Here is a 27,057-nt window from a genome sequence, read left to right as displayed (position 1 = left end):
CTGAAAGGAATAGAGGCCAAGAGTACTGATGCCAGCTCTGATAGATCACACACACCTGTTGAGAAAGAGGATTATACATCGGCCACTAGGGTTTTACCATATTTGTACATCAAAAAAAGAAGACGCCCTGAGGAACTTTCTTATTGCCTTGTCTGGGAAGGGGGTCGGGAATGAGAGGTTTTTCCAAATATCCCACGTCTTCTGTTCATTGGTAAAGTAATTGTGATGATATTTAACTCCGTGAAATGCATAACTCCCCTCTGCTGCAATAGCAGTATCTCCTCTGTTTTACTGCCAGATTTTACAAAATCATCTGTTAATTTGGTTGACAAACTCCGTCCTCGGAATTCGAGTAAAGGACACGGATATTGACGCCTGATTTCGCTCTCTCATGACAATCATACACGTACAGGGCGAAAACTGAGCGACAACGTAGGTCGCGAAGCGAACTAGAGATGTTAATAAATTCACTCGCACTCTTTCTAACCTCCTTAACTACTATATTTAAAAAACTTTTGTTTATTATTCTTCATGGTGAAAATAAAGTGGTCGAAATCCCGGACATTTTGGGATATTTGAAAATTCCCCCCCGGGCAAAGATATAAGGATCAAAATAGAGGACACATCCGGGAAGTATGGAAACTCGAGGACGACCACCGAAACTAGCTCTGCTGCTGAACCTGAAACAGACAGCACTGCTTGTGTTAGCAAGCGTCGGAAAACGGCTACAAGGCGGTACGATTCAACTTAAACAAGTTCTCAGGGCTATTTCTATTAGATGTGTGCGCGTTCATGTTGGTCATTGAGATTTTCTGTGGTTCCTATGATAAGATGACTTGTAGGTGGTACAGCATTTGACACTTGCCCACGAGGGGGCGCCACAGAACCGTACTGGTGTCAATAAAGCCCAATCTGCAACGCCGTACAGGGATTCAGCCCATTTTAACAGTACTGCAGGAATAAGCCTTTAGACATGAGAAGTCGTCGTTAGACTAAAAAGGTTTTGATTCACGCACACCGTTCGTAAAGCTAGGCAGAGTTAAACAAGCAGCTACTCAACAAGCAATCGGCATAAATCGTGGTTACATTTACTTGTCATGCTCGTTGGTCTGACACAATTGAGACGTGCCTAGAAGTTTCAAGAGTGAATGCAAAGAGCACATATTTAAGTACGCGTTTCAAGACGTCTGATGGAGGTAATATATAGCATTGAAATTATTTCTTGCTAATTTTAGCAATACGGACTAAGAACAGCATTGCTTACGACACCAGCACTTTTATATTTAGTACGTAGCAATTCCTCATTCCTCAGTACTGTACTAAGCGATACACCCATATTCGGAGGGCGAACTACCCACCCCCGTCCCAAGCGCTATGCCTGTGTTTAGCACGCCTCCAGCTTACCTCAACTAACAGGGTTTAAGTTTACACTCACAAAGGCTGAAAAAAAAACAATTTTTGACGAAAACGTGTATTTTCATCCCTCTAGGTAAGGCAGACACAATGAACGAAGAAACTACGGACTGAGCAAACAACACTATGCGTAAAAGGGGGCTGCGGTTTAATTGCGCTGGCTGCGAAAATGAACCTGTTAAGAAAAAAAAAAAGTTATAGCTCACAGGTGTTCAACAAGTGCACAGGCTAAGGCATTCTGTGGCGGCTCAAGAAGCAACAACTAAAGAAAGATTTCGGATGCTTTCATTTTAGAAACCCCTTATTAGCGCCCTTTTCTCTCGGATTGAACCGCAACTACGAAAGCCAGGTCAATCTCAGCATCTGCAGCCGGGCTAAAGAAAGGACGCAGGAGTAATCCATACCCTTGGGGTATTTCAATATACTCGATACGTTTTCTGTTTTGACCACCTGCTATATTTTAGGAGGGATAATCAACTTTGGAAATAGTGTGTGCTTCGAATATTTACAAAACGTTATTTTATCCTGTAGTGCCACGTTTAACATTTTTTTCCCGAACTTCTTCACTCCTTGTCACTTTCAGTCGGAAGGAAAGAGCGCGTCACTTTTTGGCTCAAATAAATGAACCCTGGATACTACCGCTCCAGCTCCTCCATGCAGAGTTCAGCAAGTTACTGATTTAATCCTAAAATGTTTAACTCAGATGCACATTATTTCCATAAGTAAGGAGCGGCTGGTGCAAAGACCTGCGTAAGAATAAAGTGGACAGTAGAGGTTTCACGCCTGCACACCGTGTAAATATACATCTATAATATTTGTATTTATCTCAAGATCAATCTGAGTACGATTCACTCCGAACCCGCAATAAAAAGGCCCATCAGTTAAAGTATAATAACACTCTATTCATTCTTAAATATGTACAAATCTTTGGGGATATACTAAATGTGTCTGTCTACCAGCGGTCCCGGTAAACGGTCCGATCCAATACAAGTCAGGATCGGTGTTATTTCATGACTATTGTCTGCCCTTCCAAGGTTCCGAGCTCTCACCTATAATAATACACATCTTTCCTTAAAAAAGACACGGTTGCTGATCCTTCCGAGGGGATTCAATAGTAAACCAAAAAGATTTCTAACCCTAGTTTACTCAACGCGCGTGTCCGCTAAAATGGAGACCAAAATGAATTAAAATGAGAGGTGTTCGTGTTAATATTATGCATCATAGACAAAATATATTTACTAAAGTCTTAGTTACCGTACAAGTTATCACGTTTTCCTAAAACGGATGCCAAATGAAAACTGGGTCACGCCAATCTCACGAAGTAAAAAGATCATTTAGACAAACTTACTGAGCCTGGCCACAGAAAGACGCACTTAACGAGAAAAGTCCCTCTTGGACCCGACTGCTACCTAACCAGAAAATATCTCCGTATTTTTCATAAAAATAGAAACCAAACAGGGACACAACAAAAAGAGGTCACCAGAGCACAGTTATGTAACGCGAAAACTATAATGATTGTTTTTCTACCCCCAACTTCCCTGCTGTAATCAGGCACTCTGAAATGTTGTAAATCGTGCGGGTTTACCTCTTGGCCTCGGAATGTGATCCCCTGGGTGATGCCTAAGTCTTCCCCGGTAGACGCACCATTTCTTCTCCCCTATATTTTATTGCGGGTGATGGTGAATCGCGCTGCACCGGTATTATCCTGCAGCTTTCCTTCTTCGCAGATGGTTTCATAAGACTTGAGCGGAGTGCGCCTGCTCAGTCCTCCTATCAGCCGGCCGGGGCTCTACTGCGTGAAAGGCACCGTGCTCACAGACTGCGCTCTCTCATAGGCGCGTCTCTGCCCACATGGTGCGCACTGAGTCACGTTTATACGGCATGGACCCAGCGCACCCACCTCGACTCTCCGCCGCCTTAGGGACGCCTGGTAATGCTAACTCTACTGGCGGGACTCGTTTCAGATATGCTTTTAAGACCTAAAGGGGGCAAAAAACGCACAATTTAAAGGTCCTTGCAGACCCATTCAACATGGCGTGGCCCCACCCAGCCGCTGTATTGCGAATGGGATTGGGCCGCTGTTCAAAGTCCCGGATGAGCACGGGTGTTCACGTAGTATGTTTTTAAAGAGCAAGTAGAAGCGGCGCTCCGGTTCTTGGACTTGCGTAGGATTTCAGCACCTCAGCGATAGTTTAAGCTTTTGCTTGGAGCTTTCTAATCATCATCGGAAGAACTGGTGCTGATCGTTTTGAGAGCTTTTCCTTAGTCACAGAAACATAAAAAAATCACATGTCGTTATACCTTGCATGTTGGAACAAGTTAGTAAGCACTTCCAAACCCTGTCTCAACTCACCGTAAATTTATGGTTTTAAATTCAGTGTTATTCGGTGGTTTCATTGTATGGTGCAGTATTGTTTCATAAACCCTATAACATTTATTTTTAAAACGTTTATTCATAAATATATATATATATTTATTCATATATTAGTGTCGGTTCAAAATAACAAAGGTTGCTATAAATTGATCATTTTCTTCATACGAGACTGGATTATTCTGGGGTACCATGAGTTTAAGTAAGTGAAAATAGTCTATAATCTCAAACCTCTTTTTCATAGAAGAGAAACACGAGAAAACGAAGACCACCTTACGTTCAGAATTTAGCACAACGCAACTTACTGTCGATAACTAGTAGTTACGAAGAACAAAAGGGGATATTATTATCCTACCAAATCAGACACAGAACTGTAAATAATTCAACCCGAGCTGAAAATATGCAGAAGTAAAAAATGACCTGAGGCCCGATTTTCGTGTCCGGTTTGCGGACACTGACACTTCAAAGTATATTATTATATTAATATTATACATATTCTATATTATAAGCGCTTTTTGAGTAGAGTGTCAAGAAAAGCGCTATATAAGTGTAAGCAATTATTATTATTATTATTATTATTATTATTATTACTACTACTACTGTTTATTTATAGTTTTCACTCCATGTTCACGTAATAAGCAAATAATATTAATTGTATTTAAAATAAGAAAAGACTAGCGCCCGGTTTTTATCACGCCGCTGCGCAGCACAATTCTGAATGAAACCGTGTGATTTTTTTTCCTCAACTTGTTGCGCACCAGCAGAACAGCAGGCTGCGTGACGTTTCCCTGTCCCACCCACAGCGCTGCTGCGCATCAACACGCAGTTAGAGTCGAGCGCCGGGTGCCCTCCTGCCCGCCCACGCCTCGTGATAAAACTCCTCTCCGAGCGTCAGGGAGCCTAATTTATCAGCTCGATATATTGCTTCTCTTTTTTTAGCAGCTAGCAGTTGGCGTTATACATACAAGAAGCCGAAAATAAAACTACAAAGTGCCAGTATTCACCGTTATTACTATACTAGAGGAAGCTATATTCATGCAACTGACCTAAATCCAGAGTTAAAATACTAGCAGGAGCTTTATGTGCGTGGGAGTAATCACTCTCCCCTAACTTTGCTTAAGAATCCACTGTTCCAGCTTTCCGGAACAAAAAGCTATTTAAAGATTTGAAGTGACTTCGATGGCTTCGTCGGTTCAACTTCAGGGGGGGGGAATCGATGGATTTAACAGACTTCAATACTAATCCCGAACACGTGCATGATGTTTGGGAGAATAGAAACATGGTGCACGTACGCGGAGCTTAAAATTGCTCTTAATCACTGCTTCTATGTTTTAACATTTAACAGAACATTAACATTATTAAATTAATTCGTCAATTAAATTGTTAAAACGAAGTTGGCTGCCTGTGCTTTAGCCTTTAATAGTAGATAAAGGAAAAGGTAGTGGAAGTTCTCTATTAATGGAAAAAAAACGACTGGAAAAGTATTTACACATATGGAAAGACAATGATATTTACCCACACTTAGAATATGTGAATTTGATTTTAAAAACAAAGCAGAAAAACAGTTAACAGACAAGCAAAGCTGTAAACACCCTCCCCCAGGCACCAGTCAAAAATCAGGCCTTGAAAGTTAACCTTTATATTTATTGAGAAAAGTCACCTTTAACAAATTCTCCTTATACACCAAGGTGTGTTTGTGTGTGTGTGTGGAGGGGACATTCAAATTTTGTGGACAAGGACTCTACAAATCACAAGTGTGAATCAAGACTCTTGCCAAACTTATTCATCCAGTTCAACCTTTGTTAGAAATAAGATGTAACATGAGACTTAAAAACATATAGCACACACCACTATACTTTCACTAGTTTAACATACAAATATATGCACAGGTATAGTGGGCACATCCATAGCATTTAAATATGTCTGTCCAGGGTCACTGTTCTAGGAGGGATAGAAAAAAAAAAGTAAAATACATCTGTTGCCTTTTACAAGCTCTTACAAACATTATTGTGGATGTAACATGTTTTCAATAGTGCATTGCAATAAGACACCTGAAGTCTGAGGGCTAAACCCCAAATTGGCTTGTGTTCGAATATGACGTGGGAATGCCTGCTTCTGTTCTGACACAGGTTAAAAGGATCTTGCATGGCTAATAAACTCTGCTCAGAGCCAGGACCTGACCCTGTTTTATAAACAACGCTCTTTATCAATACTAACTGTTCCACCCATATACTGTAAATCTTGTACAAAGCAATCGTGATTAAAAAGGTTCAAATTCTTTTAAAAAAGTTCATTCAAGACTATAAAGGCGGAGGACCTAGTTTTGAAAGAGCAGTTTTACAAACATGAAATTATACTCCTGTGTTCCAAACCATGAAAGTTCACTGTCTTCCACTACATGTTATTTCGGTGCAGGCCCTAGAATTAAAATTCAGAAGCTCAGCCATCATTGTGGGCTGCAAGATATAGTTAAGAGTTTACAAGTTGCCCTGTCAGGAGCGATTTCCTTCCATGATTTTGGCATCTTATCGGTTGCAGCTCATCATAGCCGGCCTGCCCTCTGGACACAAGTACGTTGTTCCAGTTCTGTGTCCAGAAGGATGCCCACGCCAACCTACTCATTCACTAGCCCTTATGGAACGTTCTGACCAACACCCATTTAGTACAAGTTGACCAAGGCGGTGCAACGTGACAGTCAAGTGTCTCCAACTGATTTCATCCGCCGTTTCACTGTACCAGCTAAGATTGTTCCAAGGTAGCAGAAGCCTTCTGCATCACAGTCCGTGTCTCAGCCTCTTACGAAGCCAGGAATCTCATCCCCTTGGAAGTCCGCTGACTCACGCATGCCAGCTCTCCTACCCACGACTTACAAAAGTATGCCGTCAGCAGTCTGTGCCGAAAGGATGTGTCTTTATTTACATTTGAGTGATTTTTTTTTTACAAAGGCAGCAGTCCGGAAGCCCAGGGATCTGTCACCGTCTCTCAGGGATCAGCAGCAACCATTTTCGTAGGATCCCTTTGGCACATCCAGCTGGATGCGTCCTCCTTGTGCCTCCCTCCTCACGCCAGGCTGGGTCATCATCTTATTCACCAGGACACTGCAGCGACACACACAGGGATGCCATGAGATAAAGGAAAAAGGCTTGTCCAGTCATGTTACGGCCTTAGCTAAATCTAAATTCACCACTGTTTTACTTATTTGATTGTTTGCGTATTTTTCTTGAGCACTTCATAAAGTCAAAATGGCAGGGAATTCTATATTGATTAAAGTCTCAGCAAATGTTTTTATAACCTGTAACAGAAATGCAAATGACCAAATGATTATGGCATCAAGACACTTCAGACACTTTAAGACACTTAATCTACAGGTAGAGATGTTAAATGTTTCAACTAAAGGTATAAGGCTTTGTCCCAACATGTAATGTGATAACATCCATGTATCCTACAATCCCTCTGGGCTAGTTTTCCTTCACCTTTCCAAAACAACTTTGGCAGTTTGCCTTTAGTTTTGTGCAACTCGGCCTTGTTGGGACATTGAGAGATGATTCTCACCTCCTTTAAGTTTCTTCCAGTAGTGACACATTTTAATGGATCAAGTGGGATAAACATACAGGGCAACTAGCAAGTAATTTTCCCACCTCATATCTTTTCAACATCTTGTAAATTTCTCCCGTACACTTTTTATACAAGGACAGCTTCTACAGTACTTCCATGTGCACAGACTGCATATCACTATGTCAACACAGACCTGCATCACTTGTCATGTATTTTCCCAGGAACTGTTTTCCCCAAAGTTTTTTTTTATCCAAATCTCCAAGTGTATGCACTTCTCCTGCTGCAGGTATAAGGCAAACAGGGTTCCTCCTTGTCCAAGCAAACTTCACAGATTTAATACGGCTAGGCTGAGGGGCAGTGGACACGCAGAAATCTCTGTCTAATAAAAGAAAGTCTTCAAGTGCGGGGTGAGCAAACAGCAGATGGGCAGAAGTCTTGGATACTTTTCCTGAGAAGGTGTCATTTGGAACATACAGACTGTAGCTGAAAACATCAATCTGTGTTTGTGCCAGGTTCTATCAATCTACACATTATTAAATTAGTTAGAAGGAGAGGATTGATAGCCTGAAGCCCACTGGTACAGAGCCCACTCTGTTCTTCTCCCCAGTGATAACTGGTGTGTGGTGAGCGCACTGGCGCACTATGGCTGCTGTCACATCAACCAGGTAGGGCTGCACATTGGTGGTATTGGAGGGTAGTGCCCATTGCCAATGCAACATTCAAATACTCCTCAAACTTCCTTCTTCGCACTTATTTTTGGAATACTTTGAGCGGGCAACGGGCAGGGAGCCCGCCACACCAGAGGGCCCAGACCAAGTAATAACTGCAAGAGCAGCCCAGATGCCACAGACAGCGATTAACTCCTTCCAGAAAGATCGTGTCTGAGCTGGAGAGGAAGTGCAAGGGTTTCAGAGTTTCAGAATTTCTGCTTTTTCAATGCTTAGCTGGATTATGCTTTGACACACGAGGAAGAATGGAAATAACTTTTTAAAGCTTTCATATATTATATATATTCCCCCCCCCCCTATTATCTGTCTTTGGGAGAATGTGGCAAGCATGGGTCATTATTTGTACTGCTTTGTGATCTAAAGTACTGCAGCAAAATCATCTCCTCAGCACAAGACAGCACTCCCCTGTCAAAAGCAGAAGTATATCTAAACAGTAAAATTACAGAAGACTTTCAAGAACTGGAGCAGTTATGAAACTTAATTTAAACTTCAAAAACAAGAATCACTTTGGGGGAAAAAAAAAAGATCAGGTCCAGGTGTGGAAAAAGACATATATCCACCTTTACCTCTGCAGGAGGAACATCGCTGAGTTTGGGGAATATCTTATACATTGACATTCCCATCTATGTCTGTTCTTCAAGAACTGGCCGTTTATTAAGAACCGTTGAGACCGCGATAAGGGACAAACTCTTGTAGAAACAGCATAACGTTTTGTGTGTGGAACAGTGCACTTGAAGCAGGGTACTGCAAGGATATAGCAAGAGTTGAGTGCAGACATGGGTAATGGTAAGAAATGTCTTGTCTAAACAAGCAAGTGGGTCAACTGAAGGCATCTGTGAGCACCAGTGATTAGAAGCTCGGCAGCGTACACAGGGGGATTTTCAAGACCAGGGTTAGAGACCCCAGGATTGAGTGGACTGGGGCTCCCCAGGACCAGGGTTGAAGACCCAAGGATTGACTGGTTTGGGGGGCTCCCCAGGACTAGGGATGGAGACCCCTGGGCTAGGGGACAGTCTCGTACCTCATGGCTTCATTGATGTTCTTGTTATCTTTGGCCGAAGTCTCCACCCAGCCGATGAATCCATGCCCCTTGCTGAACTGCTCTATGCTGTCATGAGTCACTTCCCAGGACGACAGATCACACTGCCCCACGAAGACAGAAGAAAATAAAAAGAGGAAATGAACAGGACTCCGCACACTCATCATGGTTTGTGATCTTTCCTGTGTGTCACGCCAACCAACTTCCCCAGCTTTCTCTGTGGCGGAGACCAAGAGCTTTTGAGATTCAGCTTAGCATTGAGGTGAAGAAGCTTGGTGTTATCTTCAGCCCTAATCTTTTGAATATTACATTTTAAATGTGCCTAATCTGCCCTTTTCCTCACTTGTGTAACATCGATCACATCTTTCTCTTTTCACAAGCTGAATAGCATACCATAGTGCTTCATATGGAATGATAACAACGCTAGCATTTTTTTAAGAAGTCCTTAACAGGCAGAAATATGTTAACAAGTCAGCTGCCTATACAAATCCTTCTGAAAATCACAAGCTAATTTTAGCACATTTGAATTATTCCAGAGTCTTGAACTGTCCACTCTCATCATAATCTCCTGCGCTGTGACATGCCCCGAGATGGCGGCCTTCTCTCTACACCTGTAAGTAGGTGGAATTTCAGTGAGCAGGCCATAGAAATCTCTCTCCAAAGGAGACAAGACACAGTGGTAGTGCTGGCACTTTTAAATCCAAATGGAAAATACACTTCTATACCTTGGCCTTCATGCTACGACCCGTTGTCTTCCCATTTGGCAAGATATTGTTTTTGGTCTTTTTATTGTGCGCTAATTTCCATTCCCATTAGGCAGTTTGGGATCATTTTAACACAACACAAAATGTTATTGCTGTTGTTAATCTCTAACAAATGCCATGTACTTTGTTCAACTCCCGTCCAAATGCCCTTTGCACCCTAGAACAGAGCCAGTTTATAATGGTGATCTGTGCCCTTACTTTGTTGGCCAGCAGAATGCAGGGCACTGGGCTTCCATCCGTGAGCATGACCTTGCTGTCCACGTCCCGTTTCCAGTTTAGACAGTTATGAAAAGTGGTCGGGTTTGTAACGTCAAACATGATGATGCAGCCAGCAGCTTCTCTGTAGTATATTCGGGTCATTGAGGTGAACCTCTCCTGACCTGCCAGGGACAACACACACCAGAGAAGAGCTGAGGCATCACCATCAGAACACTCACAGCACCGCAGAACAACAAACAAAATGAAGATCTTTACTGATCCGCTCATTAGCCCTTATTGATGACTTGCATCCTTCATCAACATCAAAAGCTGTTTCTATCAGTACTTCTTCCTGATGCCCACAAAGGCAATGGTTATAAAGAGCTGCTCTCTCTAAAAAATCTACAGTGCCTGCAAGGAGTAATATTTCAAGCTATCAGTATTTATTTACAAACCCAACAAGCACCACTCATCAGATATGCTGTTATGGTGCTGTAAGCACTACAGCTCGATCTGCTCATCTACAAAAAAAAACATTCAAATACTTAATGAGGAGATACAAGCGAAGGTTTAAAGTAAAACTCTTCCTTTTATTTAAAAATCATTATAAAAACTGCAATAAAAGAATAAAATCCTCACTTATGAACTAATTGAACCTGGTATGGTAGATAAAGCTGGGAGTAAGAAAAGAGATATGAGACACGCAGTATCAGCTTGTCAGCTCTGGGCTCACAAAGGCAAATGTTATCATACCCTTCTGTCTTCATCCAGCATTTAGAAACCGAGAGTGGCAGTAATGCTTTGTATGTTGAGTAAAGGATGACACAGAAAAAAATACCAGGCAGAAAGCTCAAAAGTACTGCATTTCCTACCACCCACATAGCCCAGATTCTGATACTTAGGAATGTAGCAGGGCAGAAAAGTCCACTGATTACACACAGCGCCACCTGAGTGACACTGAATTCCTCTAGCAGAGCACTAGCATCACACAAAATGGCTGTTTCTTTACGACAGTAAATGCAAAGTGAACAAACACGTCCAACTGAAAGGCTATTCAATCACACTGTCCTGCTTGATCAATTCATGGCAGAAGGTCTCTCTAAAACCACTGTGCTGTATCTAAATTTCTAAAAGCCAAAAGGAAAGAGCTCTCCTTTATACTGCTGTGGAGGCAGGAGTCAGGGTCACCTCTCCTTACCTGTTACCACAGCCATGCTGAATGTCTATTAATCACCTGCCTACCTGCTGCTATTGTAATAAAGCCATCCACTTCTTATAACTTCACCAATCTCCATGTTAAATTGTAGCTTCCTCCTCTATTTACAACCAACCAGAATGGAGCCCAAATTACACATCATGAATTATGATGCATGTCTTTATCATAAGTCATTTCCATCACACCTGAGGAGTGCTCACCTGCTATGTCCCAGAGCTGTAGCCTGACTGTCTCAGTGTCGGACCACTGCAGAACTTTCACTGCAAAATCCACTGAAGGGAGAGAGACCGCCGAAAGGAAAGAGAGCAAAAAGTGAGAAGTGTGACTGAAGAGACTGAATTGATCATGTGCACACAAGTCTTAAGACATCTTAAGACACATTCTGGAGTTTCAATATGTCATGAACATCAGAGCCTCCCCTTGTTTTCTCTACTCTCATGTCAGCTTTGACTGTTATTAATACAGAATTTATCCACCTTCATATCACAGACCAGAATCTTCAAAAAACCATCTACAGTTAACAACACACTAACAGCCAGTATGGAGTGTTGTACATCTTATCAGGGTGATAAACTATCCACAGGAGACAAAAAGTACATTTGTATTCTGATTAAGTAGAAAAAAAATAAACGGATTTGATATTTTTTGACTATGTGTTATGTCACCTCCTGGTAATATACAGTAGATATCAATTTAGGAACGTTTTCGCAAGTTACACTTTACTGCTGAAAGATCTATGCAAATCATCCATTCTTGATGGGTCCCGGCATTACAGAGAAAGGCGCCAGCCCTACCTGTCGTTCTCAGCTTCAGTGCAATAAAACCTCGATTATTAAATACGTATGGGGTGTTCGTTAAGCTAAAACAAAATCTTATCCCTCCACCCTCACCTCAATAAAAATGATACCGTGTGCTGTGGGCAAACAGCCAGAAGAGGCCCGAGACGTAAAGCAGGCAAGACGTTTTCTCGATTCGTTATTGATCCTTACCGCCTACTGTCGATTTGTAGTGTTTGCTGAATCGGTCGTTGACGTATCGCTGCACCAGAGATGTCTTTCCAACCTGACCGTCGCCGATGACCAGGATTTTAAATAGGTAGTCACGTCTTTCCATGATATTATCAGAAATAGGGCGACAATCGTCGGTCAACATTTAACAAATACACATCGCTATACAGTAGTTAACTGTACTCGAGTATAATTTGTTTAGTAATATTAGGATATGGATCTTCAGTATAAAACTTCTCAGTTTCCCACACCATTAAAACGGGCTTGGCTGACAAAGTATGCTCATATTAAAAATACTATTTCACTTTCACTATAAAGATATACTACGCAAGTTTTACTCTCGGTTGAAATAAAACGTTTTTGCTTTTCTTACTAATTAATTGGTCCTGCACTCTGGAATGTCAGTTTCAGACTACGTAGCCTAAGTGGCAGAAATGCTCATCTTCATTGCCTCCCGTCCTCGACCAATGCAGAAGTTATAAACTCTACTTGAGCACTTGCCAAACACTTCGTTTGCTCCAGTCAAGCACGATCATGTGATTTCATGGCCTGTAAGTACCGAAAGGCATTATGGGTCTGGTAGTTCATTAATGGGTGATAATGAATCTAAAATGCATTAATCAGGAAATATCTGAAATGAAATAGCTCATATCCCCAACACACCTGTGTACGATTTTTTTAATTAAAAGGTCTCTCCCAAATTTGTATCCATTATATCAATCTTGTAATTCAATAGTTAAGTGTCCCAGAATCTATAACGAAATATATCAGAAGATATATGTAAACGCCCGTTCTCTTTAAAATATGTGTATTTTGCATTTTTTCTAAACTGCCACAATAAAGTGACGCTGACCTACTGCAATGAAAACATTGAGCTAAAAAATACAGTACATAGCGGAGTCACGTAGCATGTATACAAAAGTTCCAGTCACCCTTCTTTACCTATAGCTACATTTTAAATGACCACATAAACGCAAATACGTATACTGTATTAAAATAATCCTACAAACTAATGTCAAATTGCAAAACATCCTTTTCCAAGGTGACATCGTTTGTTGTGCGATTACGAAACTGTTACAATGCCACACCTGATGCTACCAGTATGTGTTAAAAAAGGATAAACGACAGTACAGCAAATACTATTTTTATGCTCGACAATCATGATAGTTGGCTATTCATAACTTCCATGCTGAAAGCGCGGCGTGTAAGCATACTAGAACGGTAGGCTGTCTTCGAGAAAGCCTGCTGGACAGACAGAAATATCTTGTTATTAAGATAAATATTTTATCTTTATATTCTAAAACAAACAATTTTTAATCACAATTGTCAGCTCTACATGTAGATAACTCGACTGTGTCATTTACTTTTATTGTCATTTTTTTAACATTCCGGCAACGTTAACACGACCCACGAACTAGGGGTCCTTCGTCGCAACTAGGCGCCAGTCGCTCTGGTTTGTTTTGATGGCTGAAGGATAACTGGAGACTGAACGGTGCGGTCTTTATTGTTTGTATTTGTTAATTTTTGAAGCTGTCGTATTTGGGATTGGAATCGAGGACTTCACGATGAATCTAGAACTGCTTGGTATGTCTATATATATTTAATTTTCTTTTTTTTTATTCTCTCGGTTCCGATGTTGTAGTAGAGTACTGGAAAGCTCCACAGCAGAAACGATGTCTTTACATCTGGGTGAGGAATTAACCTCTGCTTTTTCACATGTAGTACACGCCCCTTCCCACTGTAGCTTCTGGAAAAAACATTGCCAGAATCGAAAAAAGATTAACGTCAAATGGTAAAGAGGTATTTTTTTAAACGTTGGAAATAGTTGTTGTTGAGAACTAAACTTGGTCTCACAGTGGAACTAGTATCTGATTTGAACGGATTTGATAGAAACTGATATAGGTATATGTTTAGAATATACTAGTCTTTAACACAACATTCTATTAAGCAATTATATTTGCTTATTTTTTAGTTTAATTGTCTTGAATATGTCGTGCACAAGTATGAGAAGTGATGCTTGATCAGACGGCAAATGTCAGATTCAGAGCTGTTAACATCTTCTTTGTCTTTCTTCAGAGTCCTTTGGGCAGAATTATCCTGAGGTAAGTCAACGGATTTCCTTAGCATTCTAGCGTAGTATTTTTAAAATATTCTCTCCTGCTAAATAACATGGTAAAGCATGAAGTTCAGAAGCATGTTGAACCAAGTCCTAGTAGTTATTTCTTTGTAGAACTGCATTTGTTTATCATGCAGATTTCTAACTATTTTTTATTCAAGCCTCCATTAATATACTTTTATAATATTGTAGCATAGATTTGCTTTGTACAATTCTTTGGCTTTGTGAAATACCTATATGAGAATGTCCTGACTTGGATGAAAGTTGATCAATAATTAAGAAGTTATCTCTGGATATTTTTGTGATTCAGACTGGAACATCATTATCTTTGTCACAGCCTGAAGGCTGAAGGCAATCCTCTTAGGAGGATAGAATGGGACTGGATTGTAAACGTATCCAGACATTGTGAAATAAATGCCACTCATGTTTAAGGTACTTATAGCGCTTGAAGATGCTCAACAGCAGGTAAGAGGAAGCATTAGGTTAACTGTTTGCCCAGTGCTGCATATATGATAATTTCTGTGCTGATTCCCATTTAGGAGGCAGATGGCACTCTGGACTGTATCAGTATGGCGCTCACCTGCACTTTCAACCGCTGGGGCACCCTGCTGGCCGTAGGCTGCAACGATGGCCGAATCGTCATCTGGGATTTCCTCACCAGGGGCATCGCCAAAATTATCAGCGCACATATCCATCCAGTCTGCTCACTGTGGTGAGTGTTCTGAACCCACTGGCAGTGTTGTGTCTGCTAAACCAAACTGCTGCACTGGGAAAATACAAACTTTAAATTTAATTTGAAACTGAATGGAACCTGTTCATTATGAGTGCTTGTAAATGACCCTAGAAGACAGATATCAAAACATGCTGTTTTAGGTAAGGCAGTCTCTTGTAGTGTTTTGCAGCTTGTTTTGGGGTTTGGGGGTAGAAGGTATGCTTGTCATTCACACAGCATGCTTACATGCTTCAGACAGCATCTTGCACTTATTATGAATATATTTTTATGAGGGAGCAATAATCAGACAAATATGACTTAGAAAATTTGCCTTCTTTCATGAAATTTAGGGGTTTCTGTCAGAAATGTGTGCCAAAATGAATATTACAAGCCATTTTTCCATTATCTGTCCTGAAATGTTTATTAAATGTTTAAAATCAGGTGGTAGAACAGTTAAGGAAATGCTGAGCATAAAAAAAGTTGAGAATAGATATTTTTGTAACTTACGTCATTTCATTTTAAAGCAATAGATCCCTGGATAGAGTTTTTTTTTTCCATTCGTTGTCCAGATAATTAAAAGTTTGAAACCTAAGTTGTGATATTTTTTTTTTTGCTCCCCTTTTTTTCCTCAGCTGGAGCCGAGACGGACACAAGCTAGTCAGCGCCTCCACAGACAACATTGTATCCCTGTGGGACGTCCTGACTGGGGATTGCGATCAGAGGTTCCGCTTCCCCTCCCCCATCCTCAAAGTGCAGTTTCATCCCCGCGACCAGTGAGTACAGCCCTTCCTCCTGAAACCTAGCACTGGGGTGACAGCCTGTGTTATTGATCGATGTCACATGTCTTAATAAAGGAGGAGATTCCAGTGATACCACTGCAATAAATTACATAGAAAAAGGCCGCTGCTTACGTTTAACTCTTGATTAGAGTAAAAAATAAGAAACTTAACATATGCATCCATCCATCCATCCATTTTTAAAACTTGGGTGACTGGGGATGCTGAGCCTATTATCCTGGCAAGCAACAGGCGAAAAGCCAGGATACCCCCTGAACGGAATGTCAGTCCATCACAGGGCAGACGCAGACACATACACGCTCACACCAGGGCCAATTTTTCCAGAAGGCAGTTAACCTGCCAGTGTGTGTTGGGACTGTGGGAGGAAACTGGTGTATCTGGAGGAGACCCATGCAAACATGGGAAGAGCATACAAGCTCCACACAGAAAGCGCCCCTGAAACTGAACCCAGGGAAACAGCGCTGTGAGGCAGCAATGAGAACCACTGTGCTACTGAGCCACCCTGCTGGAAAATCAATATTTTTACATCCAAATTAGAGTGGCATTGGATGTGGATGTGAGATATATAAATATTGGTACCACACTTGGCATGTGTATGAGTCTGCCCTATTTATGCACTTTAGGAACAGAGTTTTGGTGTGCCCAATGAAGTCGGCGCCAGTACTTCTTACGCTGTCTGACTCCAAGCATGTGGTGCTTCCGGTGGACGATGACTCAGACCTCAATGTGGTGGCAGCATTCGACCGTCGTGGGGAGTACATCTACACGGGCAATGCCAAGGGAAAGGTCAGAGGGCGCCAGAGCGCTATGTGCAGGGTGGTTAAATGCCTTTTAAAGAAGTGGTAAATTAAACATCCTTCCTTCCTTATGTGAATACATACCGAGATTAAACTGTAGTTGCATGTCTGCATGAAACTACTTTCAGATGTGTTCTACTTTGTACGTTTTCTGTTACTTGGGGTTGGATTTTATGGATGAAATTTCAGTTTTGAAGAAGGCATAGAAATCTGGAAGATAGAAAAACTAACAATACCTGTGGGGGATTTTTAATAGTTGTTTTTTTTTTTAAGTTTTTTAGTTTAAACTAAGGCCCCATTGACCACAAGTGATTGTACATTCTGAGTTGTTTTATGTTCTCTCAGATTCTGGTATTGAAGACAGACACCCAGGATCTAGTGGCTTCTTTTCGAGTGACAACAGGAACCAGCAACACCACAGCAATCAAATCTATCGAGTTCGCTCGCAAGGGCAGGTAAGCGCTAGCAGCGTGTGCTGCTTGATGCACAAAGTCACATGGCCAGTAAATACAAATACAGTATTTTACTTCAGAAACCATTGAGCCTATCCGTGTGTTGGGTTTCTTGCTCAACAGCATCAGTAATTTAAACAAATACAAATTCTGCAGTGTCTCCTGTTGGCAACGTTTTTTTTTTTTCCGTGACTTTCTGTGGAGGTGCCCCTTCCATTCGAGGGCATTTAAAAAAAAAAGATGAGTTTTTAAGTGCTGATCAGAGTTGTTGGTCCTAACAACGCTTGTGTTGCTAACCCCCCTCCACCATCCCTCCCCTCCCAATCCCAGCTGTTTCCTCATTAACACAGCGGACCGGATAATCCGGGTGTACGATGGGAGGGAGATCCTGACGTGTGGCCGTGACGGAGAGCCGGAGCCCATGCAGAAGCTCCAGGACTTGGTCAACAGGTCTGTAGCTTGTCCTTACTGCAAGCAGGGTATCCCCTTGTGTCCCAACACTGTTTCATCAGTGCACAGTGGTGCACAATACTGGTCTGTGAGAGATGCAATCCCCTGAGTTTTATTAGCCTTTTAGACTGCCTTTGCCCTTTGTAACCGTTGTGTTGCTGAAGAATCATGGCGTTGAACTGCCGCCGTCTTGAACTCAGTACTTTGCTCAAGTGGTTGAAGGCGTTTGCTGTATGGTATTTGACAGCAGTTCAGCTGTTCAAGACTCAGTAAAGTCTAGTGTGTGTGCAGAACATCTCTGCATTGATCTCACCCTCCTCTCTGTCTCTGGCAGGACGCCCTGGAAGAAGTGCTGCTTCTCGGGAGACGGGGAGTACATTGTGGCTGGCTCGGCCCGGCAGCACGCCCTCTACATCTGGGAGAAGAGCATCGGCAATCTGGTCAAGATCCTTCATGGCACCCGCGGAGAGCTGTTGCTGGATGTAGCGGTAAGCGTGAAAGGCTTCCCGAGTTTTTTTTCTTCTTTCTCCATCCATCCATTTTCTAACTGCCTCTTCCCGTTAAGGGTTGCAGGGATACCAGAGCCTATCCCAGCAAGCAACAGGCACAAGGCGGGAGACAACCTGGACAGGATGCCAGTCCAACACAGGGCAGATAGACACAAACCAGGGCCAGTTTCCACAGAAGCCAATTAACCTACATTATTTTTTTCATTTCCATTACGTGCTGTTTAGATGTGAATTTAAATTCAGACACGATACAAAATTAGATCAATACCTGCAGTTCCCCTAGAAAAAATGGCGAAGTTTATTTTATTCTTCCTGAAATAAAATGAAAGTGTTATTAAAGGCAATTACTTTAGTAATTCCATAGGTAATGCTACAAAGTAATTTATTTTGTAAAGAACTACTGCTTACAATGGATGGCTTGTTTTTTTTGCACTATGTTATCCGCGGGTATAGCTTGGCAATAGAAATGTGCATCAATTCATGATTTATTAAATCTTTTCCAGAAAGATACAGTGTGCTTCTTATTTGCCAGATCTTTTCTGGAGCGAAGCAGTGTTTAAGACACATGATTAGTACTGCAGTGTCTATGTCAATTATATTCTTTAGACATTGGAAATCATACAAATCACTCCTTTTTTTTCAGTGGCACCCGGTGCGGCCCATAATTGCTTCTATCTCCAGCGGAGTGGTGTCTATCTGGGCCCAGAACCAGGTGGTAAGTGTGCAGTGTCAGTCCTGCTAGTCTGGGCTGAAGAATAATGACCTGGAGTGCTTAAAGTTTTAGCCTAGAGGTGTGTGCAGTGTGCAAGAATTCAGAGCATATGTGAGGGAGGTATTTCAACTTACAAATTAGCTGTGGAAAACTAAAGTAAAACTGCCTTTCTGTAACACTTGGAACAAAATGACAGCTGTTTAGAATTTTTGGAAGAGACCATAAAGCTTGACGGTGAGTTTAAGTGCTGATTCGTTTCCGCTGCTCATCAATTCCAGCTTGGAAAACAGTGTACTGGTGGATTCCAGTGGGCTGCAGTTAGCCAGGCCACAAAGAGGATTTTTAACACCTGTTTTGCTCCTTCTTTTGGCCACTTTAGATTACAGTATGCATGTGCCATGTTTTTCCTGGTCTCTAGGAAAACTGGAGTGCCTTCGCACCTGACTTCAAAGAGCTGGATGAAAATGTGGAGTATGAGGAGAGAGAGTCCGAGTTTGATATTGAGGATGAAGACAAAAGTGAACCTGAACAGACAGGTACTGTACAGACAGAGGGTGGCAGCATGCAGCAGCTTTGTCATCCCACAGAGAGAAATGTAAAGTTTCTGCTAAACCATGAAACAAAAGCTTCAGGTGATGCACAGCAGTGTTCTTGCAGATGCATATCGTATATAAATATGAAGTCACAGATATGACTCCTCAGGATCTGCTGGTCTTGGGTTCAGAAATTACAAACGATAATGCAGGTTGTTATGGTTGAACAGATAGCTGTGTTTAGAATAGTTAGTCACACTTTCAGCCAGGCTAATGGATGTGCTTGTTTTCAATCTTGAGCCGTTGTTTGCATCTAAAGGCTTAATAAATGCACGTGCTTTGATATACTTTGTTGCAGTTCTGTGCGAAGAAAGTTATAAAAAGGGCACATCTTATGAACAGTATGTTCAGTAAAGCTTCATGCAAAGTGCTAAAGTGCTGTTTTTTTTTATTTGCTCATCACACAGGTGCTGATGCAGCAGAGGACGAGGAGGTAGATGTGACCTCTGTGGACCCAATCGTCGCTTTTTGCAGCAGGTGGGGCTCAAATTTCCCGCCTCCAGGTTTCTTTACTCTTGCCCATCAGCAGCACCATAGAAAGAAACAAGGCACGCTATATATAGTGTTCCCACGAACTGGGACTTGTTCTTCAGGCGCACCTGTGCAAGATGTTCTCATGCTGAGCCTATTAAACACAGCTGGTGTTTTAAAAGAGCATTGTCCATATGGATTGAAAAACAGTATCTCCTTCACGTATCGTTGATTAATGCTTTTTGGGGTACCCGCCACAGAAGGGGCTCTGTCAGTTCTATCTTGTCAATCTCTTCCTGTCTCCACCAGTGACGAGGAGCTGGAGGACTATAAGGCCCTGCTGTACCTCCCCATCGCCCCGGAGGTGGAGGACCCAGAGGAGAACCCTTTCGGCCCGCCCCCAGATGCAGCCGGCCAGACCAATGCCTCTGACGAGCCCTCTGCTGGCACAGGCGGGGTTGACAAGAAGCAGCGGCAACCTTCCACTGAAGGGGCTCCCCCGAAGAAGAAGGCCCGGACCACCACCATCGAGCTACAGGGTGTCCCCAGCGATGGTATGCCTCTTGTTCACATCTGTGCCATATTAATCCAAGGACCCTGAGGCCCGGTGGTATAGTGTGATTTTTTCACACAGCATCCGACTCCCTTTTTCTAATCCCTGTGCCTTCTGCATGATCATCTGCATGAGGCCATGCTCATGCACAGGACCATACCCACTGAAAATATGTGTGTTCCAGCTCCCTTTTGTATCTGTCATGTCTGATAATCTTTATTTGGCAGAACTGTGTACAAAAACATATGACCGTAATTCGCATATGTACGCCCTTTTTCTACTATCCCACCTTGAGGTGCACCCATTTACACCCAAGGTGAGGTACACTCGCAGGGTCATGTGAAATACTCAGCGAGTGCCGGCTGTTCCCAGCAGAAGCATCCTCATACAGAGTATAGGGCATATAGTACAGGCCTACTTCTTTTGAACTGCCTTTGCAATTGCAGTGTTAGTAAAATGAGATGCGAAACACCTTCCAAGATATTTATCAGGTGAATGATTTAAAATGGAAGTGAAAGAACTAGGAACTTATGCCATGGAACATGGGAAATAGTGGATAAGCATAAATAACATAAAAGAGCAGCAGTCTTTTATAACTTTTATTACCTGCATTCTTCAGGGAACTATTAGCTAATTTTTTATTTATCCAGAATGATCTGTCAGAAGTCTTACGTGAATATCAGATCATTTAGCAAGCTTTATTCAGTCAGGAACAATCATTTCCATATCGTGCTACAATTTAGAGATTATAGACAATCCTTCAGCGTTCAATTATAGATATCTGTTGCAACATAAAGATCTGCAAATTAAGCACACCTGGAATATAGTCAGCTTGCATCAGTCATGTTTCTTAACAATTTGTTTTGTTGTATGAGTTTGAGAGAGAACCTGTTCTAGTTTATATATACTAAATTCCATTCCAATTGAATGAAAACAGTACATTTGAATCTTTTTTTACATTCAGTATTGCAACCAAACCATGTGACCAATTGACCGAACAAATCTACATCTTGGATATGGCATTGTGCACCAAGTTTCAAAATCTGTACTTTCATTGGTTGTAAAAAACTGTGAGAAACGTGTCTCTTTCTGTATAGGGCAGTGAACACATGGTCACCACGTGACTAAATTATGAGACTCAACAGCTTCATTTTCATATTCATTGTAGATCCCTGAGAGCTCTAAGACAAAAATGAAGTTTCATGAATACCACTCTGCACTATTCGGATATAGTGCAGTATATGTAAATTACCCATTGATACAGTTTTAGTACACCCTGCTTTATGAAAACCAGGTTTAACTTCATTCTGCAAAGTATGTTTGGTATAGAATCCAGTCAAGTGTCTTTTGCCAAATCCATGTTGGTAGCCACTAACCATCTGACTACTTAACTTTCCATGAACACAGCCATGTAGATGTGGCTTAACATGAACAACAAAGTGAAAAGTCTAACCAATGCAACCTACCTGAGTAATTTTTACTTTTCAAACTACCTTACAGCCCTGGAAAATGTTCTTTTCTTTCATCTGGGAGGTTGGATGTTATAGGATTTTAAAAATGGTGGAAAAGTAATCTGAACAGTAACAATGGGGTTTGCCTAACTTCATAGCTTGGCCATCTAACTTTAATATTCCTGGTCATCTAAATGCTATTGTGATTGTATTATGCTCTTGTTAGAATGCAGTTTGGCCTTTCATGTACCACAAGTATTTCTTAGGTCACCTAGGAAGTTGTAGTGGCAACTCAGGTAGCCAGATGGTCCAGTATAACTACATGTAAAATTGGTTGATAGAAATGATGCATTAGTTATTTGTACTTGCATATGGACTTGCAGGTATGCATGTGTTCCCTGTTAATCAGTGCACATCACTTTCTGTGTGCTCCTCAGTATGCACACTCTATGCACATCACAGCATATGTTCACTTAGCCTACATGCATGTATATGCATGTTTAACCCCCCTGTGTATGCATGTGCAAAGGAGTATCATTTTCTTCCTGCCACACATTTAGAGAGCAACAGAGAGTTTTGTTGCAGCCATATGCGCTCTCATTTGTATTTTCAGTGAATTCAAGCTGGGATTGTGGAGAATCAAAGATCATCCACACAAGTCACTTGGGTTTCCGTAGCTTTGCATTTCAGTGGAAAAATTTGTAACTGAAATTAATTATTTACACGGTGGGTGATCATTGTGGGGAAAATGACCCAAATCCTAAGTGATTCATGCATTGGATTTTCAAAGATAAGATTAGATGGGAATCTGAAAAAAACATTTTACGGGGATGCTTAAAGGAAGTATCTTCACAGATAAACTTAAAATGTGAATGATTTGTTTTCGTTTTCTGATTAATTGATTATTACCCATGGCTCCTCCTTGGTGGGTTTTGCTAGTGGTTTTTAAAACAGCCGGCCCATATTTAACAACAGCGTGCAGCTTCAAAGCCAAATCCGCGTGACAGTGATGCAGAATGAGACGTGTAGAAAGATACTGATGAAGGCGCTTGGCTGTGGAACTCTGTAGGTCTGTATTAGTGTCTCTCTCTTGTACCCCACAGAAGTGCACCCGTTGCTGGGCGTAAAGGGGGACGGCAAGTCCAAGAAGAAGACAGCCGGTCGGCCAAAGGGATCAAAAGGTAAAGAGAAAGATTCTCCCTTTAAAGCCAAAATCTACAAGGGCGACAGAGGTTTGCCTTTGGAAGGAGGAGTGAAGGGCAAAGCGCAGGCAGATATGGGACAGCCCACAACAGGTAAGGACCCCTGAGAAACTCTTACCTAGCCGCTTGCCTCTTAGCTGCGCTGTAGAGAGCTGCCACGCCTTTTCACTGGGAACTGGTCCTGCCTCCTAGCTCCTGCGCCCTCTTACCAGTGCGGTGTTGACGCAGCACATGGAAGAACCACAGATTGTGTGTAGGATACTGAAAGCAACTCTTCTGCCTCCTTCTCTTCAGAGCGTTGATCTCGGCAGAGGTCCATTCCGTCTGCAAAATGTATTTGCAGATATTTGTTGCCGGACAGAGTCTTTCAGTATTTTGCATAAACCTGCGCTCCTCAGCTCTTGAGTTGTCAGTAAGAGAGCTGTGCACTGCCTTGCCATTGATCTGGACTCGCTGTGTTCCAAGTGTAATAAATGCCGTGCTCTGAACAGTCACAGTTTCTTAATTCTCAGTTCCTATTCGGAGAAATATATTGCATTTAGGACACTCAGAAGCTGAGTGATTCTTCTCTCCGTTTGGTAGCATTGTAAAATTACGTCACAGTCGAAAGCTACTAAATTGAATTTGCTCTTCTTCCGAAAGAAATGAGCCATGCATTTTGACTTAGTTACCATCAGGACACTGTAAGGTGATAGAATATTTATTCTTCAATACTCCACCCCAGATTTACATGTAATGCATACAGCCCTGTCCTTCTAAACAACGTGGTAATTTGTGATTTAGACTCACCAGAAAACCCAGCTGCAGTTATTTTGCTTAAAGGAAGCTGTAAGCTGTTTTCATTTTAAAACAGGGCAGTATGACAGATAGTAATTTACAGTTCTGCTTAGAAATAAATCCTGTTCATTTTCTCTTGACACAAGGTAGCCTAATTATTAGATCTACTGGGATCAGTTGTACTGTCCCCCTGGTAGCATATCAATATTCATGCCCAAGGTCTGAGATTTGCTGTAATTTGACATTTTCCAAACCGAGGATCGCAAAGCTGTTGCATTTGCCCCTAATTTTGTTTTTAAATGCACCCTTATAGACACACTCAGACTGCAGTTGGTCAAACCTTTTTTTAATGATCCCCAGTGTTTTTGCAGCTTAGGTTTAGACTCCAGTGGTAGTTGATACCTCCCTCTCCGTGTCACTTCCTGTGGCTGGTCCTGCCTACTTCCTGCTTGCTCCTTGCCCTTCCTGCTCTGTTCCTGCCATGCTTTACCCAGCTGTTTGCACCGTCGAAGGTTTGGAGTCTGGATTTCAGTGTCTTGTGTATCTGTCCAACGGGTACTTTGCAAGGTCTATATATTCATTACAAGCTTCGTTAATCATACATTAATTTGTCTACTGTATGAAATGCATAGCTGGCCGTGTTAAAATACAGTATCTGGCAGCCAGCAGGGTTGTATTTTAAGTTTAAATGTAGGCAAAGAATTGCAGGTGGTTCACAAGAGAATAATTGTAAATGTAATGTATATACAGACCTTAAAAAGTAGCTCTGTGAGACATTTTTCACCACATTGTATTGGTCTGGATCTTAAAACGTCGGTATGGACAGAGGCATGCCTAGTCCACCAGATGGTGACATAGTGCAACACTAAACTCCTTGAAAAAAGAAACTGCAGGCTAAATTCCAGATCCCTGCTAAATTCCAGATCCCTGCCACATTAAAATGAGAACATAAAATGGAAAACATAAAAATTATGTAACATAAAAAATATTTTTTTTTCCATATAAACTAGCGTAGTCTATCTCTGGTTCTGTGGGGGTATTGTCTGTGTAGGTTTTCATTCAATCTGAGCTCTTATGTGACCTAAATTAGCTTGATATCGTTTTAAGTGGCTCCATCTACCACAGTCTGCCATTACCATGTACTACTGAAAAGACCGGAAATAACACCAGCCCTCCAGTTCCGCAGTGTTGTGTGCAACTTATCTAGTTTGCCTCAAAACAAGTGGGCTTCTACTAGTTGTAAAATATAAGCAGTGTGTTTTTAATATTCAATATTAATTAATTAAATACATTCTTTCTCTATGGAAAATAATTCAGGGAATCACTGTGCCAATATAACCAGTTATTAAAGGGAATATCCTGTGTCAACTCCTAGTGTGGCCTGTTAGTTCACAATGTACACTGATACGGATACATAATATCCTAAAACTATAAAGTCATTTGTCAGATGACACTGGCAAACGAGTCATCTTAATTTTCTTTCATTTAAAAAATGAAAACATTTCATACCACTTATTGGGATCAAGAATAAAAAAGGGAATGGACAACATTTGAAAAAAACATTTTACAAGAGGAAAAATGTTCTGGCATTTAACTTGCTTCTTATAAAAAAACATTTTGGTGAATTTTGAGTGCACTGCCAAATTAAACTCAGATTTAAACTGATCTTTTCAACATATTAAACTCAACGGGGGTGTCTTTCTGGAGAAATTCACACGTTCCCCTTGTGTCCGTGTGAGCTACACGTGTCCAGGCTCTTCCCACCTCCCTGAGATGCACGGGGTGGTGCACAGACACTAAGGGAATTCATCATGGGATACCGACAAAAGTTCCTTCGTTCTTTAAAGAACAGCTTCATTTTTGTATTCCTGCAGTATTCCAAGTGCTTTTTCACTTTTGGGCCTTATTTTAGAATGTGCTGACCAGCTTACTGCAGACACTGTTCGCATAGCCTTTTACTGTGTGTTGCTTTCTGCCCCTGCCACTCTCTGTGATTATGTTGCAATCATGTTACAGGGAATTTGGTGCAGCCCCAGTACAAGCAGCACGAAGTGCAGGGATTGGACTGAATTGCCACCCAAAGAGAAACAAGCTCAAGGAGGAATTGATCGGTGTTCTCCGGTCTCTGATTATGCGGACCTGCAATACAAAGACATCTCTCTTGCTCTGGCATGGATGACATTCCTGGCTCCGGGGTCTCTCATTTCATTCCCCCTTCTAGACTCAAATTGGTGATCAGATGGATGCTTGGGAGGAACTGCTGAAACAGAACTCAGGGTCAAACCGCCATGTTTTAGTTCATTGACAGAATCCATCGTGGCTGAGGGTGAGGTTTCCCAGCCCATCGATGGAGGCACTTTTTCACACTCATGCAGCGTGACCTGACCAGCTGACGGCCAAAGGCAGGGGTTTCCAAGTCTGCAGATCATGTTGGCAGTTTTTTTCTTTTCCCCCAAACTCCTCCATTAACAAAAAGGTTTAAATGAGCACAGCTGACTCTCCCTGATAAGGGTGCGTGAACTTCTGTCTAAAAATTGCCCCTTTCCTCTTGGTTTTGAAAACGGAAACCTTTTCATTGTGGATATTTGAAGTCCTTCAAAGAACTTTGTACCATGAAGCCAGAACAGTTTTTATTTTTATTTTTAAGGTCATGGGAACGTTTAATGATTTTTAGCTAGTCCATTTTTTTTGTTTTTTGATATAGATAAAGGTAATGTGTACTGTGTATTTTTCTGTATGTAAATATTTGTTTTTCAGAGAAAATCTTTTACGTGCTGCTTGGATGTTTTTGGATCTATCATGAACCTATGTCTGTAGCAGATGTTAAAGGTTTCAAGTGCAAATTAAAAAAAAATATATAAAAAAACTGGACGTGTTCGTGGAAATTGAGATTTCAAATGAATAAGACAAAGAGCTCATGATTCAATTCCTCATTGTTCATCAGGGTTTTGCTTTGCGTATTAATGCCACTAGGTGGCAAAATAACATCAAGATTCATTTCCTTAAACATGCAGAGTCTGAGATTCTAGAAAGCAATCTGGACATATTATAAATACAGTGAGTAAGATTTGTGGTGCTTTTTTACAAACCTTATACCATTATTTTTTTGTGTTTATCATTCTGCATGTCACATTATAATGTTCAACTCTAGTATAACAATCATTGCAAAAGAAG

The 27,057-nt window shown here is 41.5% G+C and overlaps 3 protein-coding genes across 7 annotated transcripts in view; 1 reads left to right on the top strand and 2 right to left on the bottom strand.

Annotated features, from left to right (window-relative positions):
- cry3b (cryptochrome circadian regulator 3b) overlaps positions 1 to 3,448 on the bottom strand; it is a 44,232-nt gene extending 40,784 nt beyond the window's left edge. For 2 of the 4 annotated variants that reach the window (XM_015342517.2, XM_015342519.2), the window contains exon 1: positions 2,999 to 3,448. The gene's annotated coding sequence lies outside the window, so the exon portion shown is untranslated. The remainder of the gene's footprint in view (positions 1 to 2,998) is intronic. The other 2 variants (XM_015342516.2, XM_015342518.2) reach the window with 1 other exon arrangement.
- Positions 3,449 to 5,407: 1,959 nt separating this feature from the next.
- On the bottom strand, positions 5,408 to 13,271 carry LOC102698742 (ras-related protein Rab-7L1). Its single transcript, XM_006628512.3, has 5 exons — positions 12,274 to 13,271; positions 11,485 to 11,556; positions 10,069 to 10,250; positions 9,089 to 9,210; positions 5,408 to 6,882 (listed from the first exon to the last, which is right to left on the bottom strand). Exons 1-5 carry the CDS (start codon positions 12,434 to 12,436, stop codon positions 6,774 to 6,776), a joined length of 648 nt encoding a protein of 215 aa, XP_006628575.2. The 5' UTR covers positions 12,437 to 13,271; the 3' UTR covers positions 5,408 to 6,773.
- A 453-nt stretch (positions 13,272 to 13,724) lies between these two features.
- rbbp5 (retinoblastoma binding protein 5) lies at positions 13,725 to 26,752 on the top strand. Of its 2 annotated transcripts, none has more exons than XM_006628433.3 (14): positions 13,725 to 13,875; positions 14,368 to 14,393; positions 14,947 to 15,119; positions 15,752 to 15,892; positions 16,540 to 16,702; positions 17,059 to 17,168; positions 17,496 to 17,615; positions 17,950 to 18,103; positions 18,768 to 18,839; positions 19,255 to 19,372; positions 19,837 to 19,906; positions 20,210 to 20,454; positions 23,008 to 23,085; positions 25,900 to 26,752. In XM_006628433.3, exons 1-14 carry the CDS (start codon positions 13,857 to 13,859, stop codon positions 25,950 to 25,952), a joined length of 1,542 nt encoding a protein of 513 aa, XP_006628496.1. In that variant the 5' UTR covers positions 13,725 to 13,856; the 3' UTR covers positions 25,953 to 26,752. The 2 variants fall into 2 exon arrangements, with proteins under 2 accessions (XP_006628496.1, XP_015198018.1); XM_015342532.2 differs by having other exon boundaries at positions 23,008 to 23,199.
- Positions 26,753 to 27,057: the final 305 nt, after the last annotated feature.

The sequence above is a fragment of the Lepisosteus oculatus genome, chromosome 5, assembly GCF_040954835.1.
Source record: "Lepisosteus oculatus isolate fLepOcu1 chromosome 5, fLepOcu1.hap2, whole genome shotgun sequence".
Lineage (NCBI taxonomy): Eukaryota > Metazoa > Chordata > Actinopteri > Semionotiformes > Lepisosteidae > Lepisosteus > Lepisosteus oculatus.
The sequence above is the reverse complement of the archived record's forward strand: the minus strand, read 5'-3'. Positions and strand labels throughout refer to the sequence as shown.

Excerpts from the sequence above, each read along its gene's own strand:
- rbbp5 (XM_015342532.2), top strand. Across the intron at positions 18,104-18,767 it reads AGCTGTTGCTGGATGTAGCG|TGGCACCCGGTGCGGCCCAT; the intron begins GTAAGCGTGAAA and ends CTTTTTTTTCAG. Across the intron at positions 18,840-19,254 it reads TCTGGGCCCAGAACCAGGTG|GAAAACTGGAGTGCCTTCGC; the intron begins GTAAGTGTGCAG and ends CCTGGTCTCTAG.
- LOC102698742 (XM_006628512.3), bottom strand. The coding sequence starts at position 12,436 with ATGTTGACCGACGATTGTCGCCCTATTTCTGATAATATCATGGAAAGA. Across the intron at positions 10,251-11,484 it reads ACAGCTCTGGGACATAGCAG|GTCAGGAGAGGTTCACCTCA; the intron begins GTGAGCACTCCT and ends TGTCCCTGGCAG. Across the intron at positions 9,211-10,068 it reads GCATTCTGCTGGCCAACAAA|TGTGATCTGTCGTCCTGGGA; the intron begins GTAAGGGCACAG and ends TTCGTGGGGCAG.